The sequence below is a fragment of the Zeus faber genome (assembly GCF_960531495.2).
Source record: "Zeus faber genome assembly, chromosome: 22".
NCBI lineage: Eukaryota > Metazoa > Chordata > Actinopteri > Zeiformes > Zeidae > Zeus > Zeus faber.
The window spans coordinates 12,967,307-12,984,220 of NC_137209.1; the positions used below are offsets into that span (position 1 = coordinate 12,967,307).

Sequence of the window (16,914 nt, forward strand, 5' to 3'; positions counted from 1 at the left end):
TCCAGCTCATTAACTCTGCCTACGTTTGCGTTTGAGCAGCGGAGCGCAGACGCCCAAACTCGAGACGATGCAAAACGAGCAAAGATCATAAAATCATGCCGCACGCGAGCCAGATAACCCAGCAATGTCGACAGGACAAATGTCTTCCTCTCGGTCTTCCACTAGGAGGTCCTGGTGGAGCACCTGGAGGTGTGCGTGGAGGCCCTCTGGAAAGCCGAGCGCTACGAGCTCATCGCGCACATCGCCAAGCTCCTGATTCCCGTCTACGAGAAACGCCACGAGTTTGAGGTATCCGCTCGCCTCTCCTCTTCCACGGATCGTTTTGAAAAGACCAACAAAAATTTAATAAAGTATAATAAAAAGGACTTCCATCATGAACACATCCAAGTGTTCTCAATCTATTTCGGGCGCTCGGTTTACAGAACAAATTCTTGAACGTAAATACCGCCGTGGGAAGTTTATTCAGTAGATTTTTTTTTTTGGTTTCTATTCTTGGTCAGACCCGTTCACAGCTACCTCTGGCTTTTGACTCTGTGAGGCAGCTGAGAGCGTGTGCTTTCAAGTGTGACGAGCATTTCCTGTTGATCCTCTCTAGCCCATGTCAAGCAGCTTGACCTGCAGATGTGTGTGTGTCCTTGTGTGTGTGTGTATGTGTGTGTGTGTGTGTGTGTGTGTGTGTGTGTGTGTGTGTGTGTGTGTGTGTGTGTGTGTGTGTGTGTGTGTGTGTGTGTGTTGTGCTTCAGCTCCACACACCCCACACTCACCCTAACCCAATTCGCCCACTGTGCGTTTTCAACCCGTTCAGAAACTTAGTCGCCTGTACGACACCCTGCACAGAGCCTACAACAAGATCATGGAGGTGATGCAGTCGGGCCGCCGGCTGCTCGGGACTTACTTCAGGGTGGCTTTCTTCGGGCAGGTGAAGTCAAATCGACGATCCCGAAATCCAACGACCCCAGTGACGTTTATGACGAGTTGATGATGTGCAGTGGTTTTCTTATTCGACTGATTAGAGAGATAAGAGTATTCCGCAAACTCATGCAGATCCTTATCCAAGAGTTAACTGTCCTTTCTCCAGTTTCTATACGTATTACACTCAGTATCCTCCCCTTGAGTATCATCATCTCCCCATGTAACTGGGACAGGCCACAACAAAAATCTTGTCTTGTGAGCATTTCACTCAGGCAGCCTGATACCCGAAACCGCCTCCGTAAGTTGCATAACATATTTTGTTGTTGTTGTCCTGCACAGGGCTTTTTCGAGGAGGAGGACGGCAAAGAGTACGTTTACAAGGAGCCCAAACTCACCGGCCTGTCGGAGATCTCCCAGCGCCTGCTGAGTCTCCACGGGGACAAGTTCGGGGCGGAAAACGTTAAGATCATCCCGGACTCCGCCAAGGTGCCGCCAGCCGGACGGGGAGAGCGTCGCGGGGGGGGGCAATCGAAGGGGGGGGGGGGCACGCCGAAGCGCTGGAAATGTCACTGCGGCAGTTCCGTCCGTCGCACGCCACCCCAGTGGGGTTTCCAGGGCCCTCCGGCACGAACGACGATGTGCTGTACGCATGGGTTTATTGCAGGGAGGAGGCTAGGTGGGATTGGCCCAGGAGCAGATGGAACATGTCATGACAGGGCTCCTCTCCTGGGTGTGAGTGTGTGGACGGGGGTTTTAACCGGTTGCCCGTCAGACCAACCAACGAGCGCCCAACATCCCATCCACCACACCACAGTCACTTCCTATTGTGATCACTGAGAAAAGAGCGTCGATTTAAGGCGGCGTTAATGGCCGTTTGACTTGCCGGGTTGAAGTCTAGCCGACAACTCTGGCCGCGCTGGCCGTGGAAATTGTTTATGGTCAGAGTAGTGGCAGTCCACAGACCTTTGCCCGGGCCATTGTTTTACTACCATTATTAGATCTGCAACCCCCTGATCTTCTGACTCAGCGCGTCCGAACAAAGCGCTTTCTTTGGTTCACAGTCTCAGCGGTAAACCAGGCCCGCCGCGGGGTAGCCGCGGGATCATTGCGATATCCCCCCCCGCGCTCACGTCAACCTCCTCCCACGCAGGTCAACCCCAAAGACCTGGACCCCAAGTTCGCCTACATCCAGGTGACCTTCGTCAAGCCGCACTTTGAGGAGAAGGAGGCGCCCGACAAGAAGACGGACTTTGAGAAGTGCCACAACATCGGGCGCTTCGTGTTCGAGACGCCGTACACGCTGAGCGGCAAAACGCACGGTGGCGTGGAGGAGCAGTGCAAGAGGAAGACGGTGCTCACAAGTACGTGTGGCCCAGACACGCACGTACTCGCCCTTGACATGCTGAGCCAGTTGAAATCCAGCGCCTCTGCCACATTTGGCACATGCAAACAACAGTAACTTGCGCTTTCCCAAGGCAATTGTGAATTTTTTATTATCTTGTATTACGCTTTATTACCACCCAGAGGGATCGGCCCGGCTTTCAATTTCTGATTTATTCATTTGATAGTTATAAGTTGCTTGTGTTTGGGTCCATTATGTCTCGAAATAGTCCACAAACTGCCCTGGAAAGAGGTTTGTTCCAGCCGGAGAGACGACTGGAAGGGGGACGTTGGGAAGCAGATCATAAATCAAACCCGGCACTCCCTGCAAAGAATTGCTTGAACGGTTAGACACGCTGCTAAGGCAGAGGGCTGACAACCTGTCAACCTGCTCAGCACCGTGCATTGTGCAAGATGTTGAGAGTGAAAGCCTTAAATGTTTCAGATAAGACTGGAATAGATCCACTAAATGGTGGGTGACGAGTGGGCGTGTTGAGAGTCGTGCATGAAAAATACAAATAGAAAACAAATACATGACCGGGGGAGGGAAGATGTTTTTCAACTTTGTGTCAAAAATAATCCATTATTTTTGACAAAAAAAACCCCAACGTTTTCTGCCGAAAATAATGCATGCGGTGCATAATTCCCGAGATAATTCCCAAGTTTTGTCAGGCAAGTTCATGTCCGCCATCGAAGATACCATCGCATTTCATACCATTCTCGGTCTGTCACTAAAGAGAGGAACGCTTTGAAATGACCACGTCCAGTCACACCAACGCCAAGCCGCTGCACCCAGGTCATATTTTGGACTGAAAACTCGGCCTGTTTGAGGGCCGGGAAAAATATGTCACGCTAACGTACGCCGACAAATGGAGTTAAATAGAAAAATGCTCAGGCGGCGTGCGTGCGTTGCCTTTTCTCGCCGGCTGTCGCTTCAGAATGAAGGACAAGCGTGTGGTAATGAACGGAGGGGAGGGAAAATCTCCGATGTGAAGAGAACTTTGCTCAAGTGCGGGGGGTGACTGGTGGTGATTATTGATGATATGCTGCTGCGCTTTTTGACACAAGATAAAAAAAGTGCGTGAAAATAATATTTGAACGCTCCGATTGAACCCCCAACAGCTGCCAACACCTTCCCCTACGTGAAGAAGCGCATCGAGGTGGTGGGCGAGCGGCAGGTGGAGCTGCGGCCGGTGGAGGTGGCCATAGACGAGATGCGGGCGCGCACGGCCGAGCTGACCAAGCTCTGCTCCAGCCAGGAAGTGGACATGATCCAGCTGCAGCTCAAGCTGCAGGGCTGCGTCTCCGTGCAGGTAAAAACAAAAACCTCCAAAAAAAACCCCCAATCCATCATCGTTCGTGACGCCTCATGCCGCCTGGAATGTCGGCGTGCGGGCTTAATCTTTGTGGAAGGTGTTTGTGTGCTGGCGGCACAGGCCGCGGCGTGGCGTGCGGCGCTCGCGGCCGAATCTCGTCGCCGTCCAGGGAAACGAACCGGGCGGAAAACATTTTTCCACGCCCGACGCCATTCAATCTCGAATGTCGTTGCCGTCGTCGGAGCAGGTGCCGCCGCGGTCGCTCTTTTAATACGCGTGTCGCCATGGCGATTTGACCCGTGCGACCCTGGGGTTTAAATGTGCCTCTCCCCGTCACCGAGGGAGCTCTTTTGTTTGTGGCTGTGGTTGAATTGTCCGTGAAGGAATTCTAGCCCGGCACCGCCCGACCAATTTGCAAATGCGAATTAGTGCGGAATCTCTCCGTTCATTTTCCATTTTCCGAGGGGCGTTCATCAACGGGCGCAGAGCACAATGCCTCCGGACGCAACTGGGGATTGACCTTCAACCAATCAGAGCAGAGCAATGAAACGTGTGACGTAGCGCCGAGCGACGGAAACATTTATTTAACGCGCAATGAAACTTTCACGACATCCCGTCGGGAGGTCACGGCAAACACATCCTTCTTTCTCGACAAAAGCCGCGCCCGGTTGTTGTTTTTTGTTTTTTTGTTACAAAAAAAACATCCGGCCCTTTTTTTAGGTTGAAAAATCCGTCCGAACGGGCGCCGGGGCAAAACAAAACAAAACTAAAACAAACCATGAGCTTGCTTCCCAGGCAGGAGGAGCTCATATCTCTCCGTGGGGAACGGTTGCGCCACAAGGAAATCGTAAAAAAAAAAAAAGAAACGTCAACGAGGCCTCTGGACCTTGTTTCAAGATTCAAGATTCACGAGGTTTATTCGTCACATACATAAACATACTTTCATACATACATGCAGTGAAATGTAATGCAACGCACCCGGTGATTACACACAATATGTCCTCGACAGAACACAGTAGCTACCTAAGAAAATTCCTTTCTACTAGACCAACTAACTGATTCCTAAAACGTAATACAGTAAGTCGAATACTTATAGAATAAAATAAAGATATATAGAATGAAATAAAATGGATTAGATAAAGGGAATAGGCTTACGCATATGGGATAGACTTATGTATATGGGATAGGCAATTATGTAAATACAGATATGTGCATTAAAGTGGCATGTGAATAAATAAAAAGGCTGCCCTCACCGTAGGCGAGGTTCACAGGTGTGGGGGGGGGGGGGGGGGGGGAACCAAAAAAAAAAAACAAAACCTGTTTTGAGTGAGGCGCCGTTTTCGGAACAAGCGCTAACGCTTCTCCCGGAGCAGGAGTCGCTCGCTCGCGACGCTGTACAGTGTTTTCTTGTGTTTCTTTGTTGTTGTTTTTGCAGGTGAACGCAGGCCCCATGGCCTACGCCCGGGCATTCCTGGACGACAGCAAACCAAACCAGTCTGCCAACAAGAAGGCGAAGGATTTGAAGGAGGTATTCAGGTGCGGGGTTTTCGTTATTCATCGTAGTTCCCTGTGTGCCATGAAATAAATAAACGACGTGGCTGCGGTCTTGTTTTTCTCGATTGGTATTTGTTTGTTGTTGTGTTTTGTGCAGGCGCTTTGTGCAGGCGTGCAGCATGGCCCTGGACATCAACGAGCGTCTGATCAAGGAGGACCAGTTCGAGTATCACGAGGGGCTGAAGGGCAACTTCAAGGACATGGTCAAGGAGCTGTCGGACATCATCCACGAGCAGGTGGGCGGGTTCCTGACGCCCTCGCTCGGCGGGCGGGTGGGCCGCGGTGGGTTTGGGGCCGCCGGCCAACGGCCTTGAGCCGGCGCCGCGTCGTGACACTCCCTCTTTACTTCTTCTTCGCTTTGCCGCAATCAGCTGATTAACCAAAAAGGGACATCCATGGAGAGTTGCTCATCGTGTAATGGGGCTTGTGCAAGAGGGCAGCACGTAGGACACGATAGGCCCGCGCGCGCACAAACACACACGCACACGCACACGCACACGCACACACCCTTTACCTCCTACCCATGGATTGCAACACTGCCTTGATGGACAGCTCATGCGTTTCGGTTTCTTCCATTTCCGCTTTCAAAGGGGGGATTTACCGTTTAATCATTGCTCTGTTTCTCTCAGACGGAAAAAAACAAACCTGTTTAACTGTGACTTTTTCCTCTCTCTACCGTGCTGACCTTTAAGCCCTGAGGAGAATCCAGGTAATGTGATGGTTACCCGTCACCTCCCTCCCTCCCTCCCTTCATGTTGGTGTGTGCCGTGTGTACGTGCAATGGTCACATGGGTGACCGTCATGTCATGAGCAAGATCAGCCATTCCCGAAATTGATTAAAAAAAAAAAAAAAAAAAAAAAAAGTTTTTCGCTGAAGTTGAAATTTGCAACGACGGCAATTAGAGACGGGCCCAAATATTCGATTATTAGTTCATGGCGGTCGATTATTCGTTCGGGTATTATGGGATACCGGGACGAATGACTTCGGCCGAGGCGGCGCGCGGTCGCGTCGGTTTCACCACCTCAATAGGAAAACCGACCGCATTTGGAAGACACCGCTTCTGACCCCTCATTTCTGATCCCCCACCCCCGGTAATCGATTATTCGCTCATACCGCCCACCGACTATTCGACCGCGGGAAAAACAGGAGTTTTCCGACGCGGACGGGAATGATTGTTTCGTTGGGTCATTTTTTTTTTTTTTTTGTCTTTCCCTCCCCCAGATCTTCCAGGAGGACATGATGCGCTCGCTGCTGCAGAACTCCCTCCACGTGTTCCGCGCCATCAGCGGGACGTCCACGGATCAGGCCTGAGGCCGCCCTCCGTCACCGGATGCACCGTCGCCGTTTTTTGGGGCGGCTGCGGTTCGAGACCGTACAGCCGCCGCGGGGTTTTTTTTTTGTTTTGGGGTTTTTTTTTGTTTTTTTTCGACAAATGTATCTCGACGGATGCAGCCAAGGGACTCAATGGCAACACATCAGGTTTAGCACTTAGGATAAGCCATTTGTGTAGCACTTTCTTTTACTTGTGTGCCTGCGCGTTTGGACGGGGGGGCGCGTGAGCGAGTGTGAGACTTTTCATTTGATTCACCCAACGCTAACCGAGCGCTATTGTACTGTGCAGCACACGGACTCACCCGTCGGAAGCAACGGACCTGAGAGTCCGCTCGTCGCAGGCGACTTGGGCGGGCTGAAAAGCGAGGGGTGTCCCCCTTTTTTCGGCCTGTCGACGTCTTGTTTTTTTGGTTGTTGTTTTTTTTTTTTTTTTTTTTTTTTGTTTTTTAAGCGTTTGCAGCGGAAGACGGCGACCCTGTTAAAAGTGCAACTACATGAAGTCACATCACCTTCCATATTGTGTCGTCGTTTAAAAAAACAACACGCCCTGAGTCGGAGTTAGCGTTGAGAGGGACTCGGTTGTCAAAGCAACTTAGTCCTCCTCCGTAGAGCGTCGATGTGATAATGTAACATGACACACGAGCATGACTGGTTTGGGGGTTTTATTTTTCTGCTGTCTCACTCTGGAATATGTTCACATCTTGGATTGTGTTAAAAAAAAAAAAAAGCTCCCCCCTTTGGAGGGGTAGTCATTCCCGGTGCCTTTTTATGCTCCGACCTCCGAAAAAGGCAGGTGGAGTAGTAACGACTCAATCATACGCTGTTTCTCTCACAATGTTTTCACAAGTGCTACACTGAATCTTAGTTTGAGCAGATGTGTGTACATAAGTATTGCGATGCCGTAAATCGAAATCCCCTGTCTCTTGTGTACGAATGTATCCCTGTATTTATATTTGTAACAACGGGCGCCTGTCGCGGAGTGAAAAGCACCCGCCTGTCCCACCGCCCCCCTGGATGGAAATGTTTTGTTTTGAGTTCTGCATTCTACCGCATTGTACGACGGTGCAGCTGCTCATCAAATATACTTTCTAAAGATGTTTGCAGTGTGTTGTGGCTCGTCTTTCCAGCGCAAATATTTCGCACGCCCCTTTTGTTTTACCTGGAAAAAAAAAGACAATCGCATTTTATTATTTATAAATGATTATTAAATGATTTTTTTTTTTGTTATTTTTTAATCATTATTTTATCTCTGATGAATAAGTCCCTTTCGATCAGATCGCTGCCTTTACTGTTTGATAGCCATTTTAAGGACGGGTCATGAGCACCGGTCGTGATTGCAAGTCATAAGTGACTTTTCCCAGAGGCGCTTCATTATGACATACCGAGCATTAGAATAGACATAATGGCATTTTTAAAAACTGCACACAAGAAATAATAAAATGAGTACGAGGTACAGGCTGGGATCAACTTTATTCCATCAAGAAAAATGTCGATTTTTTATTTTTTTGTGTGTGTGTTTTCTATTCTATTAAATATTTAATCCATGAATATATAATTCATGGATGAAATATTTACTGAATAATCATCTATAGCTCTTTCCAGGTCGTTGCTGCGTTAAAATGGTAAAGAAACAGAGGAGCACATACGTTGAATGGCTGTTTTCCCATTAAAAAAAATAAATAAAAATAATAATAATAATAATAATAATAATAATAATAATAATAAAAATCGAATCAAATTTGTAAAATAAAAGCTGTTTAAAGAAAATAATGTCCACGGGAGATGATCCTCTTCTAATTGTGATTGCGATAGGATCATGTAACGTGACACGACGTGTAATAGCTCGGCGTGGCGCGGCCTCCTTCCCGCTCTCCCCGCCCAGTCTTCCTCGATCCCGCCCGGCGACTCGCCCCCCCGGGAGTGAAAGCCGACGCGTTCGAGAAACGCTCCCAGCCTCGGAGCCCCGAGCCGCCGTGGCTTCCTGCTGCCGGAGCCGCGCCGGCAACTCTCTCAGGGGGAAACCGAACAAAGGCTCCGTTCCGCCCGGAAACATGCGCTCGCTGATCTGCGTCCCCGCGGTGGATTTCTACTTTGCTGTGATTGTGGCACTTGGGTGTAAATCAGGTAACCACCGCTGTTGAGATATTTTATCAATTATATACATATCTAATATATACATATCTAATATATATATATATATATATATGTGTGTGTGTGTGTGTGTGTATGTGTATGTGAAATATAATATACTTTGGTAGAGTAATAATATACTTAAGTAGAAGTTGTATGTATGTATGAATGTAAATATATATTTTTGTGTGTGTGTGTGTGTGTGTGTGTGTGTGTGTGTATATATGTATGTATATATTTTTTTCTTCGTTAGTATAACATATATATTATATCAGTATGTTACAGCATAAATAGCAGAGCGGAATATATTGGTCATAAATTATGACCAAGCAGATAGAGGCGTTGATTAGACGCGTGTGTGTGTGTGTGTGTGAAATATAATATACTTTGGTAGAGTAGACATATACTTAAGTAGAAGTTGTATGTATGTATGAATGTAAATATATATTTGTGTGTGTGTGTGTGTGTGTGTGTGTATGTATGTATATTTTTTTCTTCGTTAGTATAACATATATATTATATCAGTATGTTACAGCATAAATAGCAGAGCGGAATATATTGGTCATAAATTATGACCAAGCAGATAGAGGCGTTGATTAGACGCGTGTGTGTGTGTGTGTGTGAAATATAATATACTTTGGTAGAGTAGACATATACTTAAGTAGAAGTTGTATGTATGTATGAATGTAAATATATATTTGTGTGTGTGTGTGTGTGTGTGTGTGTATGTATGTATATTTTTTTCTTCGTTAGTATAACATATATATTATATCAGTATGTTACAGCATAAATAGCAGAGCGGAATATATTGGTCATAAATTATGACCAAGCAGATAGAGGCGTTGATTAGACGTGTGCGTGTGCGTGTGCGTGTGCGTGCGTGCGTGCGTGCGTTATGCTGGCAGTGCTGTTTTGTTTATTTGTCTCGACTTCCACGGCTCGTTTTTAAGATCGATCCTGGGTAGATGCAGCGATGCGGATGATCACTCTTTGACCCTTTGCCCCAAGAAGATTTTTTTTATTTTTATTTATTTTTTAAATCGGGCGATTTCTTTTTGAAGCGTGAATGGGCATCGAGCTGCGCCGATCGCGGGGGTGACCGTCTTGTGCGTTGATAAGATATTGAGATACATACAGGATATGTTTGAGAAACGAATGAGTGATGTGGTTGTAATGGCCGAGCAGGTAGAGCTAGAAGTTAAATGTCTATATGTATGTATGTATGTATGTATGTATGTGTGCGTGTATGTATGGATGTGTGCATGTATGTATGTATGCATATATGTATACATCTATGTATGTAAGCATGTATGCATGTATTGATGCGTGTATGTATGTATGCATATATGTACAGTATGTATGTATGCAAGTTTGCATGTATGTATACATGTATGCATGTAAGCATGCATGTATGCATGTATGTCACGCATGTATATCCCCAAAAAGTATCTCACGGAGGAGGCGTGTGGGGGTTTGTCTCTGTATTTCGGAGGCGCTTTAAACTGAAAATAAATAAATAAATAATGCCTCCAGCTCATCTCCCTCCGCCACAAAATCTGTCCTACGTGTGGACCGACGACTTCCACATCCAGGTCACGTGGCAGAAGCCGGAGAGTCCCGAAGGATGTGAGTTGCGTTACCGGTACAAGGAGAGCACGGAACCCTACATGGTGGGTGTCTTCACCAACTCAACACATAGAAAACAATCGCTTCACAGTAGAGCCACATATCCCACGGGCTTATTTTGTTTATTTTAATCCCGATACAAGCTTTGTATTTGTGCTGATGCTGCTCCATTGTCGGCGCACGGTTATGAAATGACTTTCGGAGGGAAAGGAAAGGCAAATAATGGCTCCGATGCTTCCAAACGCTGCCATTAGGTTTTTACATGGTGACGAAAATGGATCTGATAATTAGATTGACGGTTGACGAATCTCATAAAGCAACCCCACCTCCTCCACCAGTGTCGAAAAACGAGCGGAGAGGGGAGCGGCGGCCCGGTCCACGAAAGCTGCCTGACCACGGAGACAATCGGCCCGGCGGGTCTCCGGTACACCGTCACCGCCGAGTGCGGCTCCGTGGAGAGCGAGCCGGCCGCCGTGGCCATCCCCCCCGTCGGTGAGGAGCTCCGCTCCCAACCCCCCCCCCCCCCCCCGTTTATTTTGTTTCCTTTGTGTTTTTGATTAGCAGCTGACGCAGCGCAAAGGACCGGGAGAACACGCAGAGATCACAGCGTGGCTACGACTCGAGGCACCGCTTTTTACACTGGAAAAAATATCCTCGGGGAAATTTTGAGCCCATTTTTCGAATCGCGAGCGATCGCTTGATATCGGCGCTTTATTTGAAGCGTTTGACAGACCAAAATATGTTTTTATTGATTTTTTTTTGGGGTAATTTGACCTGTACGCGACCAGGAAGTCCCATTGAGATCAAAAACCCCCTTTTTACACAAAATAAACGATGTAAAACACTCGCACGACAAAACAGAACGACAGCTATTCAAGCGCAATGGCCTCCCAAGAAAAACAACGACGTCCCCTCCCCCCCCCCCCTCACTGCATTCTTTATGATACTCTTGAAAATCATTAATAGATATGAAGGTTTTTAGTTTGAGAGCTTTCTGGAGATTATTCCGCGACCGTGGTGCACGGTGAGAAAACGCCGTTTTTGCCAAAGAGCAGCCACTTGGAGGCGCGCGAGAGGGTGACCGCCAGAGCCGACAGAGGGAAGGCTACTGAGGTATTTTTCGCTTTATAGTTGAACGTATAACAGTGCTGCTGTCTACCAATAGTTAATGACGTAATCAAAAAACAATCTTCATTTTGAGTTTCTTTACTCGATGAGAAATATGTACATTACATGAGCGCTTTTCATCGATCCGCATCGCAGGTACTTATAAGAAGACACCCTTTCAATCAACGTTCCATCAGATGCCAAAAATTCCTCGATCGTCAAAGCCAGCGAGCTGTTGATGAAATCAGAAACTTTGTCTTCCGGGGCTTTTTGCAGCACCATTTTAGACCCCCTCGAAGCGCTTTGTCATGACTGAAATACAGCCTGGAGTTCTTCAATCGATTGCGTCGTCCCCATACGAATGCAATTTACCTCGAGTGTCTCGACCTGAGCCGTTTATTAAAAATAGGAAAATACAATAGGAGCCAAAATGGAGCCCTGGGGCACGCCTTAAGTGAGCTTGGGGAAGTCTGCTTTGTGGCCCTCTGCCTGGACACGCGGAGCCCTGCCTGTTGAGCCGCTTTTCAAACCATTTGAGAGCCTCAGAGCCAGCGCCAGCGTTCCCGGGTTTCTCCGGGAGTTGTTCACGATCCGCCGCCTCCAACGCTTTTGAAAGATATGCAAATAAGGTTCGGCGCGACGCTGTCCTCCGCCCCGAGGCACCGACCGGACCATTAAGTCACGGCGGCAGCGCTTGTCCTCTCATTCAACTGGGTCTACTCCAGTGTCGCCGGGAGGGCTCGCCACAACATTAGGGGTTTGACTGATTTTCCAGAACTCTTGGCGGTCTGCTTCGGTCCTCCGTGACTTGACTTTCAATAAAAATCGGGTTGGGATTTTCCAATCCTCGGGGCACGTCCGCTCCTCGAGGCTCTTAACCGTCGTCCGATCGGCAGAGGCGTTTCAGAATCCGGCTTGCGCCCAGCATTTGTTCCCTGAAATGAATTCGCTCTGAGAGACTTTTTCGGGGACCCGGCCGCTAGCCCCCCCCCCCCCAACACCTTGACGGGGAGACGCTTATTCAGAAACAGGCGGGGAAACTGAGTGAAAGTGATCCCGTGCCGGCCCAATGTAAACAGTACGTCGTCGTGTTTTGTTTTTTTTTCCTCCCTGCAGTTCAAATGGTGAAGGACTTCAAATGCATCCTCTACTCCAGTGACGCCATGAACTGTACCTTCACCGCAGCAAACCACACGTCAGACCTCGAGGTTTCATACCGGTAGGTAAAAACGTTTTCCCGGCGCCCGGCTGCGCGACAGACTGGACGAAACCTGTGAGAGCGATCGACAAGTCATGCTCCCTCAATTATTTCCATTCCACGAGCCGACAGAAGGTGGCCCGTATGTTGCTTTATCGATAGAACCGATGAATAACGGGAGTTGGAAGCGCAGTTCTAAACCGGTTCCACCATTTCGAGCGCAGCCGCAAGTGTCTGCGCGTTAGGCGTCCCGTTTGTTTCGTCGATTCATTTTTTTGCCGTTTCAGGTCGTGCAACGAGCCTCAGCTGACGACGTCGGCGTGCCGGCGCCTCCCGGGGGTCGGGCCGAGGATGGGCTGCCACCTGGCGAACATCTCCTCGGACGAGTACGTCTGCGTCGTGATCGAGGGAACGTCCCGCGGGAAGCGAGTCAACAACACGTTCACGCGAAATCCGATGACGAATAGTAGGTGGACGCAAAGGCGCAAACTCAACGCGTTTCTCCGCCCGTTCTCCCAGACTCGCCGTAACTTACTTCTTTCTCCCCCCTCCCGCCTCCCGCCTCCAGTAATAATGCCGGCACCGAAACTGAAAATTACAGAAAATGGAGACTACCTCAGACTGAAATGGAATGCGCCCACCGGGCCCGCACAGCATTGCTGGAAATACATCGTCTATTACAGCATGTGTGGCGACAACGTAAGTGGCTCCACACATCAAGGCACACACTGCAGAGCTCTGCAGGAAGGAGTCACAAAACCTGGAAGTGAGTTACTGTAGCATTGTTTCACTTTGGGTTCACTTGTCCCTAAAGTCAGTGGGCTTTTTGAATGGGTTTTTTGTTTTGTTTTTTTTGGGGGGGGACGCCTGAAATAACCTGGGAGTTCGACGCCGGCTGGAGAGATTTGCGCGTTTTTGCTCTCGGTGAACACCCCGCTCGTGACTTTCGAAGCCTTTTCACACGTCTTAAAAAAGGCGGACTGTGGAGGCTGTCGGGGGGGGGGGGGGGGACGTTTTAAACGGCGTCATCCCGCCGAACACAGAAAGTCATCGGCGTTAACGGCCTCTCGTTGTGTTTATTCTCGTGCTCCGGCAAACTATTCTAACTCAGCGCGCCGAATCAAACGGCAATCCTTAACTCCCCGCCATTGCATTGACACTTCCGAAATCATCAAAGGGGCGTTCGCTTGTGAGGATTATCTTGCGGAACACAATGTTTAAGCATCACAAAGTATCGTCTTATTTCCTGCGATGATCCGAAATCCGACGGGGGAAAGTCCCATGGGCTTTTACAGCCGAGAGAAACCAGGGCGACGCCAACTTTCGGGTCGGCCCCACAACAATACGGCGTCCCTGCAGCGACCCCGATTACCAGATTTATCAAGTTCAAGTTGAAGAGGTTTATTTGTCACATACATATCCATACGCTCATACATATATGCAGTGAAATGTGGTGACACCCGGTGATCAGGTGGCTCTCGCTCATGTACAGTAGCATCAACCCACTCAATCCAGTGGTTTGCACTGTGAGTTCACGCTTTTTTGGCTTTAAACGCATCAATACAAGAGCATTTGTTTCCGTTTTATTTGTAGGAAACGGACGCTGGGATATCAGGCGAGGATGTTTTTTTCGATGAGGACGGGCCGTTATTGCGCGTGTTATTGTTTTGGTGTTCATCTTCGCCCCCCCCCCCCCACTCCCCAGAAAACAATTGAGGAGAGCATCCGCGAAGTTCATAAGGATTTGCCCTACAATAAAAGATGCCAATACAAAGTTCAAGTGAAGGGTTTCATCGCGGACCACTGCAATAAAGGAGAAAGCGACATCAGCGACGTCGTTATTTATGGTGAGTATACGGTGTTTAAGTGAGGTGAGGTGTTATTCATAGGTTTGGTGCAGAATCGGCCCCTTTCTCTGCAAATGAGCCTCGTTGCAAAAAAACCCGTCAAAAAAAAAATGAAGAGTGGAATTATTACTGTCTGCAGAGTTAAAAAAAAAAAAAAAAGAGAGAAATGACCAAAAAAGGCAGCTGTGTGAGCTGTGCAGGTGTGACCGGTGCAGCTGAAGCCCATTTCTAAGGGCCGTCACGCCCAGACCTTCCAGTGGTCTGTAAATGATATTTTACCATTATTATTATTATGATTATTATTACCGTCCAGGCGTCCTACAAGCGGCGCAAACGTTGACGGAAAACGGTTTCCATAATTCCTTAATTTTTCGAAAGATATCAAAGAATATATGGGAAAAAAAAAACAAAAAAACATCTAAAAGTTAGAGGGAAGTGCGATAAAGTGGCCACATTGAGTGTGCGGTATTTCTTCGTTTCCTATTTAAATCTTACTACCAGTACCTGCGCCTCATACCGACTGCGGTGTGTGTTTGCCTGCTCTTTTATCAAACCTCACATGGGTGCAGCGGCCCGGAACTTGGTAGAGCAAAATATATGAAATCAACTGTCATCGTTCCTGCGTTGAAGTATTAAGATTCAGTGAGCACTCGAATTTCTTCCGGTAAACATTTTTAACATACACACATTTTATTCATGCAATAAATGAACTGTGTGGAAAGCGCATAGACGTAAAAAAAAAAATACCAAGTAAAACCCGGGGTCCCCGTGCCCACCGCTACGTGGAGATTGACAAAGCACCAGCGCCAGCCCCTCCAAGGGTTTCCTTCCTATTTTCCATTTTCATTAACCACAAAATCTGAATAACTACTGTCTACAACTACAATTATATCAGTTTTATATTTGCTCAAGACTGATAAGCGCAATCTCTTATACACACACACACACACACACACACACACACACACACACACACACACACACACACACACACACACACACACACACACACACACACACACACACAAATTTGTTGCCCTTCTAGAAACTCTGTATGCCCCGCAGGTGAAAACGCAGCTTGGGATCCATCGATAGTTGTGGTTCTCACCGTCATCCCTGCCCTGTTGTCCGCCTGCGTCATCTTGGCTTGCTATTTCTTAAGGAGGTCTGCAACTTCAAGTACTTTCAAAACTCAACCATAGGTATTTGGCACTTGGACAACAAACGCATTTATAATTAATTAAATATTTTATTTATTTTTACTTTGACGCATCTAAAGGAAACAAAAAGTGATTTTCTCCAACGTCCCAGATCCCTCCATCCTCCTCAAGGAAATGATGATCAGCGGCCATCAACCCGAGGTGAGGCCCCAAACGTTCACGTTCACTTACGCTCTCGTTTGTGCCCGCGGTGTTTTTTTTGTTCGTTTTTTTTTTGTTGTTTTTTTACACGTTTCTGCGTACCATGTGCTTTTGCAGAAGGCGTCCCAGAGGCTCTACACCCCGGCGCGGGAGAAAATGGAATCGTGTTTGATCACCCCCCTGACGGAGCGGCAGCAGCCGGGACTGCCGCGCCGAGCCCACTGAGAGTGATCTCGGTGGCGCCACGTCGCGGGTGCTTTTCCACGCGTTGTTTATTTGTGGAGCCCCGCCTGTTCAACCGCTAGATGCACCAAACCCTCGATTTACGCAAACCCCGCACCGGCGTAATGTAACGTGAGTTGCGTAGTCGAGGCGCACAAAAGGGGAGAGTGAAGAGAAAAACAAAATGTTGCGGCTGTTTGGAGGGCTCTTCGAGTCAGTGAAGAAGATTGGATAACGAAGAACATTCGGCAGAGCGTCCGCTGCTCTGGCTTTTCATGGTGCAGAAAGGTTTTTTTGAGACTCGGTTCTTGACGGGTCACTCAGTAAAACGAGTCGTTCCGATGTGATTCAGTTGGCTCAATGCACGGTGAACGGTATTACTTTTTTATTTGCAATGATTGCAGTTTATTTTGGAATGGCAAGCAGCATATAAGTATAACAAATTAAAAAAAAGGTATATTTGCACTAAAAAGTGAAAGAGTCTTTTGCTGGAAGTTTGAACCGGACGTTTCCATGTTAGTTATATGTTGTGTTCTGCTAAAACTCAGTGAGAGTTACAGGTTGCATGACGCTGGAACTCAGTGACAGTCCCATGATCTATTTTATTGGAACTCGGTGACTGTCCATGCTGTTTTTTATCTTATTGGAAGTCAGGGACAGTTTCATGTTCTATTAGTGTTCTATAGTGAATAATGAACAAAAATAAACACACATATATAAGTGAACGCCTGGAGCTGGAGCTGCAACTTCATCACTGGAGCAGCCACACCATGCACCACCACCATGTCCAAATCCTCCACCATTAATAAAATGAAAAAACAAGTTTCCTATCAATCCACTGTTTGTTTGTTTTTATTTTGTTGCGTTTTTTAAACCCGTGCTGTCAGCATGCTGGACATACCACACGGAGTATTTGTACGACATTGCA

The 16,914-nt window shown here is 47.8% G+C and overlaps 2 protein-coding genes across 4 annotated transcripts in view; both read left to right on the plus strand.

The window, feature by feature from the left end:
* dock11 (dedicator of cytokinesis 11) overlaps positions 1–7,592 on the plus strand; it is a gene marked incomplete at its 5' end in the record, with an annotated part of 67,819 nt that extends 60,227 nt beyond the window's left edge. The window contains 8 exons of the mRNA XM_080023055.1: positions 166–288; positions 806–919; positions 1,252–1,398; positions 2,063–2,273; positions 3,415–3,605; positions 5,044–5,144; positions 5,260–5,398; positions 6,385–7,592. Of these exons, the coding sequence (XP_079879181.1) occupies positions 166–288; positions 806–919; positions 1,252–1,398; positions 2,063–2,273; positions 3,415–3,605; positions 5,044–5,144; positions 5,260–5,398; positions 6,385–6,474 (1,116 nt within the window). The 3' untranslated portion in view covers positions 6,475–7,592. The remainder of the gene's footprint in view (positions 1–165; positions 289–805; positions 920–1,251; positions 1,399–2,062; positions 2,274–3,414; positions 3,606–5,043; positions 5,145–5,259; positions 5,399–6,384) is intronic.
* An 893-nt stretch (positions 7,593–8,485) lies between these two features.
* Positions 8,486–16,811, plus strand: LOC307247543 (interleukin-13 receptor subunit alpha-1-like). 3 transcript variants are annotated; one of them, XR_013844746.1, is made up of 10 exons: positions 8,486–8,619; positions 10,159–10,295; positions 10,590–10,743; positions 12,475–12,577; positions 12,844–13,022; positions 13,125–13,255; positions 14,262–14,403; positions 15,469–15,605; positions 15,715–15,764; positions 15,882–15,944. XR_013844746.1 is itself a non-coding variant. In XM_080023709.1 (10 exons), exons 1-10 carry the CDS (start codon positions 8,547–8,549, stop codon positions 15,987–15,989), a joined length of 1,209 nt encoding a protein of 402 aa, XP_079879835.1. In that variant the 5' UTR covers positions 8,486–8,546; the 3' UTR covers positions 15,990–16,811. The 3 variants fall into 3 exon arrangements, 2 of the variants coding, with proteins under 2 accessions (XP_079879835.1, XP_079879834.1); XM_080023709.1 differs by having other exon boundaries at positions 15,469–15,568; positions 15,683–15,764; positions 15,882–16,811; XM_080023708.1 differs by having other exon boundaries at positions 15,469–15,568; positions 15,882–16,811.
* Positions 16,812–16,914: the final 103 nt, after the last annotated feature.

Coding starts and splice junctions, on each gene's coding strand:
- LOC307247543 (XM_080023708.1), top strand. CDS start 8,547: ATGCGCTCGCTGATCTGCGTCCCCGCGGTGGATTTCTACTTTGCTGTG. Junction 10,744..12,474: donor CGTGGCCATCCCCCCCGTCG/GTGAGGAGCTCC, acceptor TCCTCCCTGCAG/TTCAAATGGTGAAGGACTTC. Junction 14,404..15,468: donor CAGCGACGTCGTTATTTATG/GTGAGTATACGG, acceptor TATGCCCCGCAG/GTGAAAACGCAGCTTGGGAT.